Genomic DNA, 17,531 nt, shown 5'->3' on the forward strand with positions numbered 1-17,531 from the left:
TCACAAAGAGTCTGACAAGACTGTATGACTGAATAACAACAACAAAAACCGAAACTTAGCATGAAAAGATCTCCTTGAGCAATTTGGAACTATGCCCAAAGGGCTATAAAAATGTGCATACCCTTTGACCCAGTTTAACAGTGACTTTCTTAAACTATGGTGCCCAGGATTAAATATTAAAGTCTGACAAGGCCAGAGTATGGGGGACTATCACTTCCCCATTCCTAAAAGATATGTCTCTGAATACAGACTAAAATCACATTAATTCTTTTGACTGCCACATTGCACTACTCACTCATACTGAGCTTGTAGTCCACTAAAACCCACAGATCTTTTTCAGAATAACTCATCTCTAACCATGCCTCCCCAGTCTTGTACTTATAAAGTTGATTTTTTTTGTACCCAAGGGCAAAATTTCACTTTTATCCCTATTGCATTTCATTTTATTAGACTCAGACCACTGCTCTGATCTGTTAAGAACTTTTTGGATCCTAGTTCTGCCCCCGAAAATATCAGCTTGGTCATTCCTGCCAGAAAATTTGAGAGCATAAAGACTACGTTTTGCCAAGACTGTGACAGGCAGTTGAGTTTATTTCTTGGTAACCTGTCCTGTAAGTTTTGTTTTGATAGAACCTTGTTTGTGTGTCTCCGTTCCATTAGCAGAAAAGTTTATTTCACACCATTAACCAATTTTGTAGTACTGTATATCATACCCTCCTACATCATTCATCACTCAGAACAGTTTTATCCCATGAATAGAAGGTGTAAAGAAAGTATGCTGACTCATCTTTGTCAGTTTCACTTGAATTGGGATCAGAGGCATCTCTAAGAAAAAGAGAGAAGTAATAGAACTCTCCATATTTATTTATAAATTATGTATGTGTACTACTATACTAAAATATTGTGTACGTTACCAAACACAAAAAGAACTTTTAAAAAGATGACTAGATCAAGATGAAATAAATGATATTTTAAAATAATTGTATTTTTATTAACAATATAAAAACTTTTATGCTGTCACTAAAATTTATAACACTTTTCAGTGACAGCAATTTGAATATTCTGTCTCATTTTTGAAAATTGTTTAATATTGTATGATACAAAGATTCAATGGTCTGATTTTTTTTTAAGGCAACTGGGGTTAAATGACTTGCCCACAGTCACACAGCTAGTAAGCGTCAAGTGTTTGGTCTGAGGCCAGATTTGAACTCAGGAGCTCCTGATTTCAGGGCTGGTGCTCTATCCACTGAGCCACCTAGCTGCCCCCAATGGTCTGATTCTAAGCTCCATTTATTTCAGTACTTGGTTTCAATGGCTACCATAGGCAAAAAAGATGCAAAAGTATAACATTGCCTGCCCTTATTAAATTGAGATATTCCCTTTATCAACCTCATCCACAATTGTGCTAAGGTTTCTTTTGAAATTTGGCTAGTGTATTTCTATCTTCCTTGATGTTGGAGGGTGAGAACATGGAGAACGGTCCAGGCAATCATCCAGAAGCTTGATTGGGAAACTGAGGGCTTGGGACACAGAAAGTATACATTGCTGCCCCAGAGGGGGAAGGGGAGGCTCCAAGGACAGGTTCCTCATAAGGGGCCAGGCAGGAATACTCCCTCCCCTCTCATATGTAGGAGGAAGGAGCATGTAAGGGAAGGAGTGCAATTTTTTTATCATGATTATTACTCAACCTCTGCTTAAGTGAAATAGTCTCCAGGATTTCTTTTCCAATGCTTCCTCCTTCCAATCCTTCAAATTTGAAAAGAAAAAACACCGTCATTAGCTCCTTCACACTAAGATTTAAATGTCTACTATTATCTCTCTTGGATAGATGGGAAGGGTCACACAGCTACTAAATATCTGAGGCCACATTTGAACTCAGGAAAAATGAGTCCTCCTGACTCCAGGCCTGGCACTCAATGCACTGTGACACCTAGTCAGGAAAACCTGAGTTCATATCTAGACTGAGACACTTCTAGCTGTGTGACCCCAGGCAAATCACTAACTTCTGTCTGCCTTAGTTTTCTCTTTTGTAAAATGGGGTTGATAACAGCAGTTACCTCCTAGGGTTGTAGTGATGATCAAATAACATTTATTCATAAAGTACTTTGCTAATCTTAAAAGGATTGTATAGGGGAAGGTGGTATAGAGGAAAGTTACTGGCTTTAGAATCAAGAGGACCTAGGTTCAAGTCCTAACTCTGGTGTTTTAGGTCATGTGTGACGCTGGGCAAGTCATTTCTTTTCTTGGGTCCTCAGTTTTCTCATCTGTCAAACGATAGGTAATTTATAAAGTGCTTAATTTACTTAATAAATGAATTTGAATGACTCAGATAGGAAAGATGCTATGCTGTGGAGATAGGGGAATGGGAAGAGGGAGAAGTGTAACCATCAGGGTATCATACAGGGAAATTACATTATGTCTACTTCATATTTGCTAATTTGTTTCCTCTTGCCTTGCCCACTGTCCAAGCTTACACAGGAGAGGCAACAGCTGGAGAGCCCTCAATCAGGAGTCAGGAATACCTGAGTTTATATTTTGCTTCTGTCAAATTGGCTTATTGGCCATGTTACCTGGGGCAAAAACTGTGATGTGCATGTTCCTTGTTTCCACCCAACTTAGAGCAGGGGCTGATCTGTTTTAGTCTATCTCAAGCAACCAACACAATACCTTATTATATTGTGTGTTTGATCTCATCAGTACAAGGAATTATCCACGATGATGCAATTGTCAGAACTGGCAACCTCTGTGTAATTTAGCAATTTTCTAAAAGCATTTAGAGGTTACTGAGTCAGCATATTCATATTTCTCTGACTTGCCCAAGGTCAGACAACCAGTATGTGTCAGGCAGAATTTCCACCTCCAAGGCTCACCCTCAATTCACTATACTATACTGCCTCTGGCTTTGCCCATAGTAGGTGCTTAATGCTTCCTAAATTGGGGGCAGCGAGGAGGCACAGTGGATAGAGCACTGGCCCTGGAGTCAGGAGGACCTGAGTTCAAATGCGGCATCAGATACTTAATGCTTACTAGCTGTGTGACACTGGGCAAGTCACTTAACCACAGTTGCCTCACCCCCCACCAAAAAAAAAGCTTCCTAAATGGAATTGAATTACTCTAGTTCAGCAAAAGATTCTGGGAAATAGGAACCTGTCATTTGGATTGGAAAGGAAAATCTTCAGTATCATTCTCCCCTCTTCCTACAGTGAATCAATAACAAATCTCTCGTCTGTCACCCCTTTACCTTCCCCAAGTGATTTGAGTCATTCCTCTGCTTCTGAAACTGGGAAAATCATTGACTCAAAGGCATAATGATTCACAGTCAGAGGGAGCAGCATAGAAAAACTACAGAGATTGATGGTGATTTTTCTGTCCTTGTCTCTCTTTCAGACCCAAGAAGCAAAATGTTCTTCCTTCTCTCATTTCTGATTGTGGGAATGAAGCTCCGCCTGATAACAGGTAACGATAACAACACCAACCACAACTCTGTGAAGCAGGTGCACAAGTGTTATTGTCCAGGTTAGCTACAGCACATGGTCAGGAGTTCCAAACCACTGGTGACCCCAGTATCTTTGCATGATGAAGGTGAGCAAAAGGATATCCTCTCCTATGGAACACTTCGACTGTCCAGGCCATCAAGGAATATGTGAATGAATCAGACTCTTCCACTCAACAGAGGTCATGAAAGCCTCCATAGAGAGTTGTTCTCCTTCCCTCTCCTTCCACAAAGAGCCTCATATTTAGGATTAGATGCTGCAGGTCAAGCTAAACGTTTCCATCAAAGGAATTTTTTTTTCATTTCCAAATGTTAATGTATCTCACTGACATTTGCATTTCAAGAAAAACATTTTGTTTTAATACTATGATAGGGTTATTAGTAAGGCAGTTAGATGATATAGTAGATAGGGTGCTGGTCCTGCAATAAGAAAGACCTAAATTCAAATCCAGCCTCAGACACTTGCTAGCTGTAAGTCACTTGACACTGCCTGACTCAGTTTCCCCATCTGTAAAATGGGGATAATAATATCACCTAGCTGCAGGATTGTTGTGATGCTCAAATGTGGAAATGTACATAAATCACTTTGCAAACCTTAAAGCAATGTTAGCTTCTGTTATTATTATTAATGCCCTCCCCCCCCATCTTTTTTCAAAAAACTCATAGAATGTTAGAGTTGCAAAGTACTTCAGAGATCTAGTCATTTACAAATGAGAAAATGAAGTCCAGAAAAGGGAAGTGAGTTGCCGAAGGGTTTGCTGTGTCTTCTCTCTCTCCAAGAGAAGGTGGGATTTCCAGGCAATGTACTGAGCTAGGTGACCTGCCCACTCCTGAAATCATGTTGGGGTTGGGATGCCCAGTCTGAATCACCTTGCTTAGCATGAAGGTCTCAACCCTTCACTCCACAACCACTGCCATCTTCTTTCTTCAAAGTCAATTTGATTGTGTATTGATTTAGCTGACATGTTTCTCAGGGGCCCAGGGCAAGTCAAGGAATTTATTAATTTATTAATTGCCACATTGCTACTAAAGGATCACATCAGTCTGAGCACTGGGCAATGAACAGAAAATAGTAACAATAATGTCCAGCTAACATTATGTAAAATGCTATTAATACAGCATTTTTCAAATATCCCATTTTATTCTCACAACAACCGTGGGAGGTTCATGCTATTATTATTATCCCCATTTTATATATGAAAAAACTGAGGCAGGCAGAGGTTAAGTTACTTAGCGTCAGTCACATAGTAGGTGTTGGAGGCTGGATTCAAATTCAGGTCTTTTTGACTCCAGGTTCAGCATTCTATTTACTATGCCATCTAGCTGTCCCTATATGCAGGAATATATGTTTCATCTGCCATGTAGACATTCCCAAGTCACAGAACTCCTGAACCCTAGGCTACACGGAGTTCATCAGAATTTTCACTAATCTCGGAGCCCTTGGTTGAGGTGACCCAAGGAATTACTGTCAGTCACTGTAAGATTTTTATTCAATAAGCTGCATAATTCAGTGATTTGTTTGTAGTATCCTGGAGTTGTTATAACTGCTAACTCAGAGCTATGCCACATTGCAAAAACACAAAACTTCACACTTCTCAGGAAGCCTTTAGTGGGGGTGTTCCTCAAGCCCCTGGCTCTGCTAGCTAACAGAAGAATACATAGGGATAAGCTTTCTTTGCACAAAATCGAAGGGAAGGGTCTGATGTGAGAGGAAAATCACATTAAATCTCAGTAAAGAGATTCTGGATTTTTCCTTTTCCAATCTGAAACAGACAGTGCAACACAGCTGTATCCATCAATGGGCATTTAGTATGAGTCTGAGCACTTACTATTATTTGAATGGAATATTTGAATAAAGCTTCCTTTCATAGCTACCTGGCACTCAGAAGTGATATCAAAATAGCTAGCTTCTCTTCAAACAAAGCAGAAGACAGTCAGTCAACAAGCATTTATTAAGTGCCTATTATGTTCTGGTGACCATGTTAAATGCTGGGGATTCAAAGAAAGGCATAATATGAAATAAAGCTGGAAAGGTAGGACAGCCAGATTTTGATGGACTTTTTATGCCAGACTGAGGAGTCTGCATTTTATCTTAAAGGCAATAGTGAGCCAATAAAAGTTTTGGGGAAATGGAATTTGATAACTGAACCCTAATCACTCCAACAATCTTTAGCCTTCATTCATTTAGCCAATCACTTTGCATTCAGTGAAAAACCATTAATAAACACTTACTAAGGACATCTTCCCAAGATACCACCCCATTTCCCAAAGTGAATGTGAGAGACGATGAGGAGTATAGAATGACACATACATTGATTGCTAGGCTGGGTGGCTGGGAAGATTATTTTGGCAGTTGTGTGGAAGCAGAGAGATCAGTTGAAAGTTTATTGCCATAGTCCAAGAAAGAAATGAAAACTTGAACCAATTGGTGATCCTGTGAATAGAGAAAAGACGACAATGGTGAGAAATGTTATGTTTAACAGGAATTTGCAATGAACTGGATGGGTGAAGTAAAAGAGAGAGAAGAATCAAAGATAAGACTCAAGTTATAAAACAGGGTAAGTGGGAGGATTATGGTGCCTTAAACAGAGAAGGTTCAGGTTTATGGGAGAAAATACTGAGAAGAGTTTTGGATATACTGAGTTTTAGATGACGATGAGACATCCAGATATTCACCAGCCAGGATTGGAGACATAAGCACTGAGTATATTAGGATTTGGAAGTCATCTGCATTGAAATAATAATTGAATCTAGCTGACTGGCATCTACCTTCTGAGACATTTATTAATATGCCATTATATCTGTGAGAAATAATTCATTTACACCCTTACTCTATTTCATTCAGTATCAATCAATTTGACATGATTCCATAGGAGTAGTGATTATAAATTCTATATATCAGGTCCCAGAGTTGTGAGCTACAAATTATAAGATCACTTGTGTAATCATAAGAAACTAGCTAGAGGCACTCCATCCTTGTTTTTCCTTATCATGGTGAACCAAGCCCAGTGTGATGGAGGTGACTCAATTACATGGAAAGTCCTCCAATTTATTTTTGTACTTATGTACCATTCTCTTTTGTCCAAACTGAGCAACTGACCATCTTATGACCATTTAGTCAGTGGAGATGCCCCATGCTTTACCTAATCTGTGGAACACCCTCCCCTGCTGATGTGTTATTTTTGTCCCTCAAGAGCAAAGTCTATCAGCCAATCAGATTCTATATTTTAACACACCTTTTTTTTTGCATATTTGGGTATCAAACTCTATAAATACAAGGTCCTGGAAGAATGGGGCATCTGAGATCATGTGAAAGATCTAAGGTTCACTTCATTAGAGGGGACCATGGACAATTTAATAAAGTGCCATTGACTAAAAAAAAAAAAGGAAATAATGATTGAATCCATGGACAAGATGAGATCACTAGTGGAAGAAACAAGTATAGAATAAGAAGAGATGAAAGTCTAGGACAGAGCTTCAGGAAACACACACACTTGAAAAGGGGAGGGCTTTAGTTTAAAAACATCTTTTTTTCTAGACCTGGAGCTCAATATCTGGTAAAGTCAGTCAATTAGCTAGCATTTATTAGGCACTTCCTATTTTCCAGGAACTGTGCTAAGTCATGGGGATACAAAAAAAAAAAGGCAAAAGACAGTCCCTGCTTATAGTCTAATGGGGGGGAGACAACATCCAAACAATTATGTACAAACTACATATGTGTACACACATACACACACACACACATATTAAACTGGAGATAATCAACAAGGGAAAAACATTAGAATTAAGTGGTGGTCAGGAAGGGCTAATCGCAGAATGTAGGAATTTAAGACTCAAAAGAAGCCAGAAAAGCTAGGAGGTAGAGATGAAGAGGGAGAGAGTTCCAGGCACGGGGAATAGCCGGCACAAATGCTCAGTCTGGAAATGAAGTGTCACATTTAAGGAACAGCAAGAAGACCAGTGACACTGAACCACAGTTTACCTACTGGGGTGTAAGGTGTAAGAAGACTGCAAAGGCAGGAAGGGGGCAGGTTATAGAGATCTTTATAAACTAAACAGAGGATTTCATATTCGATCCAGAAGGCAATAATAAGTCACTGGAAATAATGTAATGGGGCATGGATGTGGGTGGGGATTGTGACATAGTCATACTTGCACTTTTGGAAGATCAGTTTGACAAATCAGTGGAAGATGGACTGGAGTGAGGGGAAACTTGAGGCAGGGAAATCTACCAACAGGAGGAGATGGAGACCTGCACTAGGATTAGCACTGTCCTGGTGGCACCATCAGAGAAGAGAGAAGGCAGTGTATATGGGAGATGTTAAGAAGATAGAAATGATAGGACTTGGCAACTCATTGGATATGGAGGGTGAGAGAGAGTGAGGTGTCCAGAAAGACACTAACATTACTAACCTGGGTGACTGGGAAGGTCACCTTGCCCTTAGCAGATGTTCACAGACAGTTTTTTGATGGAATGAATAAATGATTGGGGTAATGCATGAAGACTAAAGATTGATGAAGTGTTTAGGGTTCAGTTATTAGATTATCATGGAAAGGCTCCCAACAAGGATCATGGGTCCACACATCTGGAGCTATAAGGGACATGGGAAGTCATCTGGTCCAAACCACTCATTTTACAGATGAGGAAACTTGGAGCAAAGGAGGTTAAATAATTTGCCCGAGGTCCCACAGGTAGGAAGTATCAGAGGTAAGATTTTAACCAGATCCTCTTATTTCAGAAGCAGTGTTTTTCCACAATACTATAGGAAGTTTAATTTGACATGAGACATAATTAGGAAGGAGCCCCATTGCAGGATCTTAAAAAGGAGGTAGCTTGATAAATAGTGTTTGATGAGGATGATTTTTGATTGACTGTATTGAAAAGGAAGTGGAAACAAGGATAGTTGCGTTAGCCCAGGTATAGGATGTTTAGGGATGTAAGAAAGGGCAGTGACAGTATATCCAAGAAATAATGCAAAAGGAAGAGTTGCAGATACACGGAATGAGAGGAGGCAAAAGAAAGAGGAACCTCAGATGAAGTTATGAGGCCACAGATTATAGATTCAAAGACTGTAACATTCAGAAGCATCCTTAGAGACCATCTAGCCCAAACATTTTACAGAAAAACCTGAGATCTAGATTAGGATAAGTGACACTCATTGACATTACAACAATAGTGACAGAGTCTCTTAATTTCTATTGAAGTGATCTGTTCACTGTATCAGGCAATCCATGGGGATGATAGAGGACTAGCCTTTTTTGTCCCAACTAAGACAAAATTGGGGTCTGTAGGCAGATAACGCCACGTTAATTTTGTTTTGCTTTCCCCCTAGGTTTATTTACGGTGACGGTTCCCAAGGAACTGTATATAGCAGACTATGGTAGCAATGTGACAATGGAGTGTAACTTTGACACTGGTGGACAAGTGGACATTGACGCATTAAGAGTCACTTGGGCAAAGGATGAAAGGAAAATTGTGAATTTTTCTAGTAAACAGAAAGACCTGGAAATTCAAAGTGAGCACAATGAAAGAAGAATGACGTTGTTAGAGGACCAGCTGTCCCTCAGGAAGGCCTTGCTTCACATTAGGGATGTACAAATAATGGATGCTGGCCAGTACCACTGCCTACTTCTCTATAGGGATGCTGCTGACTACAAGTACGTCACTCTGCAAGTAAAAGGTTGGTTATCTTGTAAGGGTGCATGAACATATATGAAGGTGGGTAAGGATGTGTAAGGATAAAAGGGTGAATGAAGGTATCTTCCAGAATGTGTGAGAGCCTTTGAATCTTGGACACAAAGGGCTCCAGTTCTGGCCTTAATCAGACTTGGTTCCATTCCAGAGGAGGCCTGACCCCACAGAGGGTGGCAGACATTTTCTTTGTATTTTCTGGTTCATCCTCCTAGAAGAGGTAATCTTTTTCTCCACAAAGGCTATAGTTGCAGGGAACACTTCCCAATGTTGGGCAAGCAGCACCCAAATCAATGACTCTACACCTCTAGAGCTCATGAGGTAGCTACCAAATCTGAAAGCAGTAATCTTCTGGAATCATTGTTTGATGACCTGTGTTCAAGGAAAGAAAACACAAAGCCAAAGAGGCAGCCAAGAATTTGAGGTCTCATCTCAGGCTCACCTAAGCAAGCATCTGTTCTCATGACCATGAATGTGGCTGCCATAGCTATTACTGGGGGACAAGTGAGAGGTGAGAAAACTCTCCCCATCTCCTCCATGAGGCCTTTCCTGGTCTTCCCAATTATTTAGTGCCCTCATCCCCAAATGACACTGAAATTACCTTATATATATATTTTTTGCATTGATTTATCTGTGTATATTTTGTTTCCCTCAGGAGACCCTAAACTTCTTAATGGAAAGAACTCTTTTGTCTTTGTATCTCCAGTGCCTAACATAATGACTGGCACTTACTAGGTCTTTGGTAAATGTTCCTGATTCACTTAAGCTGTCCAACAGTGAAAGAGGCTACCCCCAAAGAGTGTGGTCTCACATTCTTTCAGAACACCATATTAGTAAAAGCTGAGTGGTCATTTGTTATGACTGATATAGAAAAGATTACTCCTCGAGTATGAGGCTAGATCCAGTGACTCCTAACATCTCACCTCTTAAGAATCTATGATATATGATTCCACGAAAATTGCTCATCTTTTCTTAAGAAACTTACCCTCAACCTAACTTCCACATTTTGTGGTAGGTAGGTGAGTAACACTTCCATCCCACTTCTCAAACAAGAAGTCAATGTGATTTTTGATATGCTGTATATACTTAGATGTGTACATGCTCTTTCCCTGGATAGAAGGTAAACTTCTTGACAGCAGAGATTGCTTCATTTTTGTTTTTGTAACCCCTGCACTTAACACCCAGCACATAGTAGGTCCTTAATAAATGCTAGATGATTGGTTCCAAAATCCTGATGGTTTTTTCTACCAAACTTCACTCTTTTATGTTCTTTCCTTTCAGCCTCCAATTCAAATCTCTAATCCACCCACTAGTCATTTTCTGACTAGGTTTGTTGTTTCATCATTTCTGTCATGTCTAACACTTCATGACCTCAGTTGGAGTTTTCCTGGCAAAGATACTGGAATGGTTTGCCATTTCTTTCTCTATTTCTTTTCACAGATGAGGAAACTGAGGCCAATCAGGTTAAGTGACTTGCCCAGGGTCACACAGCTACTAAGGGTCTGAGGCTGGATTTGAACTCAGATCTTATGGAGTCTAGGCCCAGTGCTCTATTCACTGCTCTACCTAGTTGCCCTTCTGACAAGGTTATTCTATTCAATTAAAAAAAAAACCTTTATTGCAACCTTCTAGGTCCTAGCTTTTCTACTTTTGTTCTCTTTCCTGAAAATGGATACCAAAGTCACCATTTCATATGGTGCTATACACACAGTAAACATTTTCTGTAGATGAGGAGGAGGAGGAGGAGGATGATGATGATGGCAATGGCAATGTTTGCCTAATGTTCCATTCATGTTTCTCATTAATATGGAGTATTTCTCTATGTATCAGGATCAATGATTTTCACCCTTAACTAGTGAGTGGTCTAAGAATTATATAAACTAAGCTGCCTTTCAGTCCTACCCAGGTAAGTAAAACCATCACCACTCTTGTTTATTGCTTCCATTCCCAGCTTTCTATTTTCCCCATTCATCCCTATGCCTGAATAGGCTTTCATAAAAATGTATTCATTTAATCATTCATTGATTCATTCAACAAACACGGCATATCTACTGTGTGCAGAGCACTGTTATAGGTGCTAGAAGCAATCAGGTTTAGAGAAGGTAGGGCCCCTAGCTTTTGTGAAATTTACACAATGGTAAGTTACAATGTTAATTTACATAATAGTAATAGTTAGGAGAAAAGACACAAGCACCAACAACCATAACACACACTGCTACATAATTTAGTGTGTTAGTGAGTTGCAAACCTCATAAAATTCTACTTCCTTCCAAAAAGCCTTCTCTGCCTTTTGGAACTCTGGTAATTATTTTCTCCACTTCTCACCCAATGCCAACAAGCAACTCATATTTTCCACAGCTTACTGATGTCCACAAATTAAGTCAATATTTACTGAATTAATTTTAGTTTGGTCCCTTGCTATATCATTTTCTCTGCATTGTACAATTTATCTTTGTATAAAATAACTAACATTTATCTAGTGTTTTAAGATTTGCACAGCACTTTGTAAATATTCTCTAATTTTATTCTCACAACAACTCTGGGAGGTAAGTGCTATTATTATCCCCATTTACAACTGAGGAAACTGAGGTAGGCAGAGGTTAAGTGACTTGCCCAGGGTCATAGAGCTAGTAAGTGTCTGAGGCAAGATTTGTACTCAGGTTTTCCTGACTCCAGGTCCAGCACTTTATCCACTGAGCAGCCAACATCACCAATGCCTGTTTTAGGTCTTCAGTGTCTAACTTTTTTTGGGTAATAATATACAGAGAACAATTAAGTGTGTGAACAAGCTAAGTAAATACCATTAGCTCATGATTATTTGAGGGTATCTAGTCCCTGTTTCTCGCTTCTCCTCCAGCAGAAGAAATGAAAGAATCCTTGCCCTCATAGAGCTTATATTTTCTTGCTAGTTGCCCCTAGGAAAAGCTTTAGTTGAAACAGTTAAAAAGGTTCTCAGAGTTTTAACAATTTTTCAATTCAATAAATACTGTCAACTTCTCACAGTTTGTTTTAAGAAAAACAAACGAAATTAGGCTGTGTCCCCACATTTTTATTTCTCTCAAGCTGGCTTGACAAATATTACATTGGAGTTACAGTCCAAAATTGGGCCCCCCCTAAGGGGGCCAATTCAGAACTGGCTCAATTTGGAGGTTGGGGGTAAAGGGTTATATGCCCTTCCAAGAGTAGGTGTTCCCAAGGGGTGCCAATCAACTCTGATTGGTCAACACATTGGGAGGTGGGCTATATTAAAATGAAGGTCTTGAGTATGGATTTAGGTCACCTAATCCTGGTACAAAACCTTTTCAACCAGAACTGTATCGCCCCTGCCCACCATTCTACTTCCAGACAAAGGAAATACCTGTTCTATCAGACCACTCTCCCCTCCCCTCCCCCCCCGTCCATTCCCAGTGTTGGCCTATCTAGGCAGAAGAATCTGTCTTCACCCAAACCTGGGCAGCTTCCAATGCAATCTCATTATCAGTAATGTCCTGAAGAACTTTCCAGAAGAGGGCTGTCTGGGAGTGAAGCTCTGAGAATCATTTTTCACAACACTTGTTAGTCTTCTACTATGTACAGGGCTCTGCTAGGCAGAAGTTATTATATTTCCTCTCCTGGATATGATGTCATTTGAGACCTATGATGATGATCACAGTTTCCTTTATTTTTAATAGCAAGAGAGGAGACTCCTTGCCTCCCAGTAGATCATAAGCTCCTTGAGGGCAGGAACTGGCTCATTTTTTGTATTTATACTTCATATATATATTTCTGCCTAGCAGAGCCCTGCACACAGTAGGTGATTAATAAGTATTCACTGAATTAAAAAATCAATTAAAACCCTTAGAATACCTTTTTAACTGTTTCAACTAAAGCTCTTCCTGAGGGCAACTAGCAAGAAAATGTAAGCTCTATGAGGGCAAGGAAGCAAAGAATAAATGAAGTAGAGAAGGAAAACTTACTCCATTTTCATTTTTCCTAGCTTCCTACAAGACAATAAATACTCAAGTCATCAGGGTCCCAGGAAGCAATGAAATGGAGTTTACCTGTCAGTCTAAAGGCTATCCTCTGGCAGTGGTATCCTGGCTAAACATCAATGAATCTGTGAATACCACCCACTCGAAGACCCCTGAGGGTCTCTATAACATCATCAGTGTCCTGAGGCTAAAGGAAAACACCCATAGGAACGTCAGCTGTGAGTTCTGGAATGAAGCTGCCCAAGAAAGGACGTCTGCTATTGTGAACCCTATTTTAGGTAACCATTGACTCCCCTTTCAAACATCAGTGGCTGCCAGTGGAAGGGGGGTGCTTATCAAATGCTTTTTCGGCAACAACATGTAATCGAGGCAAGTTCAGTAACTCATTTCCAGAGACTGCAATCTCATCTTGCTTTTTCCTTGGGAAACCTAGACCCTTACTGGTGATAACCCACATTTTGATGTCTCTTAGGACATAGCTCTGTTCTCACAACAACCCTGTGAGTATTTTTATTCCCTTTTTACAGATGAGGAAACTGAAGCAAAGTAACTGACTCATAATTGCACAGCAAGTAAAGGTCAAAGTTGACGTATTCAAACTCAAGTTTCCTGAATCTGAAACCAGAGCTCTTTCCATAACACCTCTCAGGCTCTTAAAAAAGGGCTTCACAATTAGGTTGGCCAGTTTTCTTTACAAGAGCCCTTGGCTCTAGGCAAAATGGCTTATTGTCCTCCAAATACTTCTTGACTTTTCCACACCCTCTCCTCTCTGTTTGCCTAAATGTTATATGCCCTTCAAGAACCAGCTAGTATGCCTCTTTCATAAAAGTTTTCTAGATGACTCAGTCTTACCTCCTCTACTGACCAAGTTGGCATATGCTGTCTTTTGTCTCTTTTTCAGGATGCCTTGCTGCTGGTTGGCATCTTCCTGCCTATAACCTCAGCTCAGTTATTTACCAACTATATAATTTTGGGCCAATAACTTAATCTTCTGGGCTTCGGTTTTCTGATCTGTAAATTCAGGGTGTAGGCCAGATGGTCTCTAAGGTCCTTTCCAGTTTTAAATGCTTTGTTCTAAAGGGACTTCTTTGGTACTTTTCCAGTTGTGTGGCTATTGGAGTCAGTCTTTTTAAGCCTCTGTTTTCTCATCTGTAAATGGGAATAGTTAGATGGTGTGGTGAATAGAGTGCTGGGACTGGAATCAGGAGGACCAGAGTCCAAATCCAGCCTCAGACACTTTAGAGCTGTGTGACCCTAGGCAAGTCACTTATCCTCTGCCTCAACTTCCCCAACTGTAAAATGGGGAACAGGAGAAGGAAATGGTAAACCATTCCAGTATATTTGTAAAGAAAACCTCACTGGGGTCACAAAGAGTTGGACCATATTAAAAATGACTTAACAACAAAAAGGGAATAGTAATGAGTACAGAAAGTTTTAGAAAGGGGAGTAATAACAATTACAATCATTATCCTTATTTCTACCCATTGGGCTTACTCCAGACACCTGAAGCTGTGCAAAAACCTAATCTCTCTTCCAGATGCCATCTCTCAAAGATCTGAAGACCGTAGCTTTGTCATTCCTTAGGTCTTCTCTTCTCCAGGATAAACTTTTCCAGTTCCTTCAAACATTCTTATACGACACGGCAATAGGAATAGGTATGGCTCTGTCCCAGAGTGCCCTTGATCATTCTTCTCCCTCTACACACCGTCAAGGTTGCATCAGTGACTTTGATAGTGTGTTCAGTATTTCCCTCTTTGGCTATTATAAATTTATTACCTGGTCACTTTCTTCCAAGGTTCCCGACATTTCCACGTCACCAACCAATTCTTCCTTGTTGGTGAGAATTAGATCTAGAATAGTAACTTATCTCATCACTTCCTCTATTTTCTGAGTAATGAAACTATTAGCAGGTGAAGCATTTGTCAGATTCTCTGCTTTTCAGCAGAGTAAGCCTTCTAATAGATATCCAAATCATTCCTATTATATCTTGTTTCTGTGCTAGTTTGAAATTCTTTTCTTTTTTTTTTGTAATTTTCACTTTTTTGTTATTCTTAACATGGCAAACACTTCAACAAACATTTCCATCTACAAAGGATAGAAAAGTAGGGTTTTATATGAAACCGTGAATCTGTTATATACTGATTAGTTTTTTAAAGTATATAATAAATGCAACACATTAATTCCAAAGCTGTCTTTGTTCATTATGTCTTCCACTGAACCTCCTTGTGTTCTCTTGTGCATTTTAATAAATGCTATACTAGCACTTTTTTCTTTCCTTTCTTCTTTTTTTTGGCATCTCTATTATTACTCTCTCTCTTCCCCCAAATTCTCCCTCCACCATCCCCAACCCTGGACAAAAAAAAGGATTTTTTAAACTTTACCTTACAACAAATAAGCACAGTCAATCAAAACAAATCCACAAACATTGGCTATGTCCAAAAATGTACACCTCATTCTGTATCTCTAAATCATCACCCCTCTGTTGAGAGGTAGGAAACACGTTTTATCACTGGTCTTCTGAAGTCTTGGCTGGTCATTGTACTGATCAGAATTCTTAAGTTTTTCAAAGTTGTTTTTCTTTACAATATAATGGCCAATGTATAAACTGATCTCGTAAGTCTATTCATTTTGCTTAGCATTAGTTCATGTAAGTTTTCCTGAGCTTTGATGACTTCATCCCTTTTGCTATTTCTTACAACACAATGATATAATTGCATTCATATTCCATGATTTGTTTAGCCATTCTCCAGTTGATGGGCACTCCCTTATTTTCCAGGTCTTTGCTATAACACACACACACACACACACACACACACACACACACACACACACACCCCTTGCTGCTCTGGATATTTATGTGCTTATAGATCTATTATTTCTTTTTTTTATCTCTTTAGGTTTTTGTAATATCTCTCAAGAGAAATTTGTGTATATGCTCCTTTTGGCAAGATAGCCAATAGTTTAAACCCACAATATTTTCCCCTCTGTTTATGCTCACCCCAATGCTCTGTTTTGTGTATCCATCCTCAGGTTCATGGATTTCCACATCTTTTCTGACATAATCTGATCTTTTTTCTTTTGAGAAAGGCATAAGCTTCAATGATTCAATTAAACTCAGGAAGCATTTATTAAGTATCTTCTCTGTGCCTGGCACTGTCCTACGTGCTGGGATACAAAGACAAAAATTAAATAGTCCTTGCCCTCAAATAGTTTACCTTCTGTGAACATCTTAGATGCTCAATGCATATCTATTGATTGATTCGATGCTACTGGTGCTGGGTCATTACACTCCCAACACCCTCCCCTAATGGATTGTGTTGACATCTATGCAAGGGCAGGAAAACTCTTTGGTAGCTGATAGTGCCCCTGTGGTTCTATGGTTTCCTGATGTTGATACTATCAATGACTTCCCTGCAGTCACATTACCTACAAGCCTCTTAATTTCTGTTTCCTAAAATGCTTCATGTGTTTCCACTCCACTGCACTTAGGCTTGTTTGCCTCTTCTCTACCATCCATATCCTCACCAGACATCTGTTCTTGGCTTCTTAGGGTGACCACACTCTGCTCATAATTGGAGTGGTTGACAGCCCTTCTCAATGTATCATCAAGGCAAGCATAAGGGAAAATTGTGAACAAGTGTACCTCAGCAGCTTATGGAATGACTTAAGATATATCCAAACTCTAACCAGAACTTAACCATTAGCCACTCAGTGATATTTGACTCAGCCACTTAGTGATATTTGACTCCTTAGATCATTTTTTTTTGTTTGCTTAAAACAGAATTTCTTCCTTGCAAGTTCATTTTTTTTAAAGTACATTGGGGGAGATTTTTCAAATTCATTTTAAACTTAAATACAAAACAAGAAAAGAAAAAAATTGTTGTGTACACAGCAGAACATAAGAAAGGATTCAATATAAAACAAATTTCTATTTCAAGAAAACCTATATAATAAATACTACACATTATTTTCAATGCTGCCCAGCTTTTCTTTGCTTCCTCATAGGTATTCTTTTGTTCTCTGTTGTATACTTTTTACTTTATTATTTCCCCTCCTTCCCCACTCCCCTCCCTAAAGAAGGTTATATTATATATATATATACACATATAGATATATATAAACATACACATATACACTCATACACATGTATGTAAGACTGTACTATGCTTATTTCTACCTGTTATCTGTTTCTCTAAAGGTAAATAACATCTTCCTTCATAAGTCTAAGTCTTTCCATGTTCTTAAATCAACCAGCTCATCATTTCCTACATCACAACAGCATTCCAACACAATCACATCCCATCTGAAAGATTGTCTATGAAAGTTTCCCCCCCAATTTTCTGCATTCCTTCTATTCTTGACTGCGTAGGTTTTA

At 39.3% G+C, this 17,531-nt stretch overlaps 1 protein-coding gene across 1 annotated transcript; it reads left to right on the forward strand.

The window, feature by feature from the left end:
* The first annotated feature begins 592 nt into the window (after positions 1-592).
* Positions 593-13,445, forward strand: LOC114033003 (programmed cell death 1 ligand 2-like). Its single transcript, XM_027848447.1, has 4 exons — positions 593-611; positions 3,388-3,456; positions 8,827-9,174; positions 13,162-13,445. The coding sequence occupies exons 2-4, from the start codon at positions 3,402-3,404 to the stop codon at positions 13,443-13,445; spliced, it is 687 nt and encodes a 228-aa protein (XP_027704248.1). The 5' UTR covers positions 593-611; positions 3,388-3,401.
* The last annotated feature ends 4,086 nt before the right edge of the window (positions 13,446-17,531 follow it).

This window comes from Vombatus ursinus, unplaced genomic scaffold, assembly GCF_900497805.2.
Source record: "Vombatus ursinus unplaced genomic scaffold, bare-nosed wombat genome assembly UNPS02006428.1, whole genome shotgun sequence".
In the NCBI taxonomy this organism is placed as follows: domain Eukaryota; kingdom Metazoa; phylum Chordata; class Mammalia; order Diprotodontia; family Vombatidae; genus Vombatus; species Vombatus ursinus.

Excerpts from the sequence above, each read along its gene's own strand:
- LOC114033003 (XM_027848447.1), top strand. The coding sequence starts at position 3,402 with ATGTTCTTCCTTCTCTCATTTCTGATTGTGGGAATGAAGCTCCGCCTG. Across the intron at positions 3,457-8,826 it reads GAAGCTCCGCCTGATAACAG|GTTTATTTACGGTGACGGTT; the intron begins GTAACGATAACA and ends CTTTCCCCCTAG. Across the intron at positions 9,175-13,161 it reads CGTCACTCTGCAAGTAAAAG|CTTCCTACAAGACAATAAAT; the intron begins GTTGGTTATCTT and ends CATTTTTCCTAG.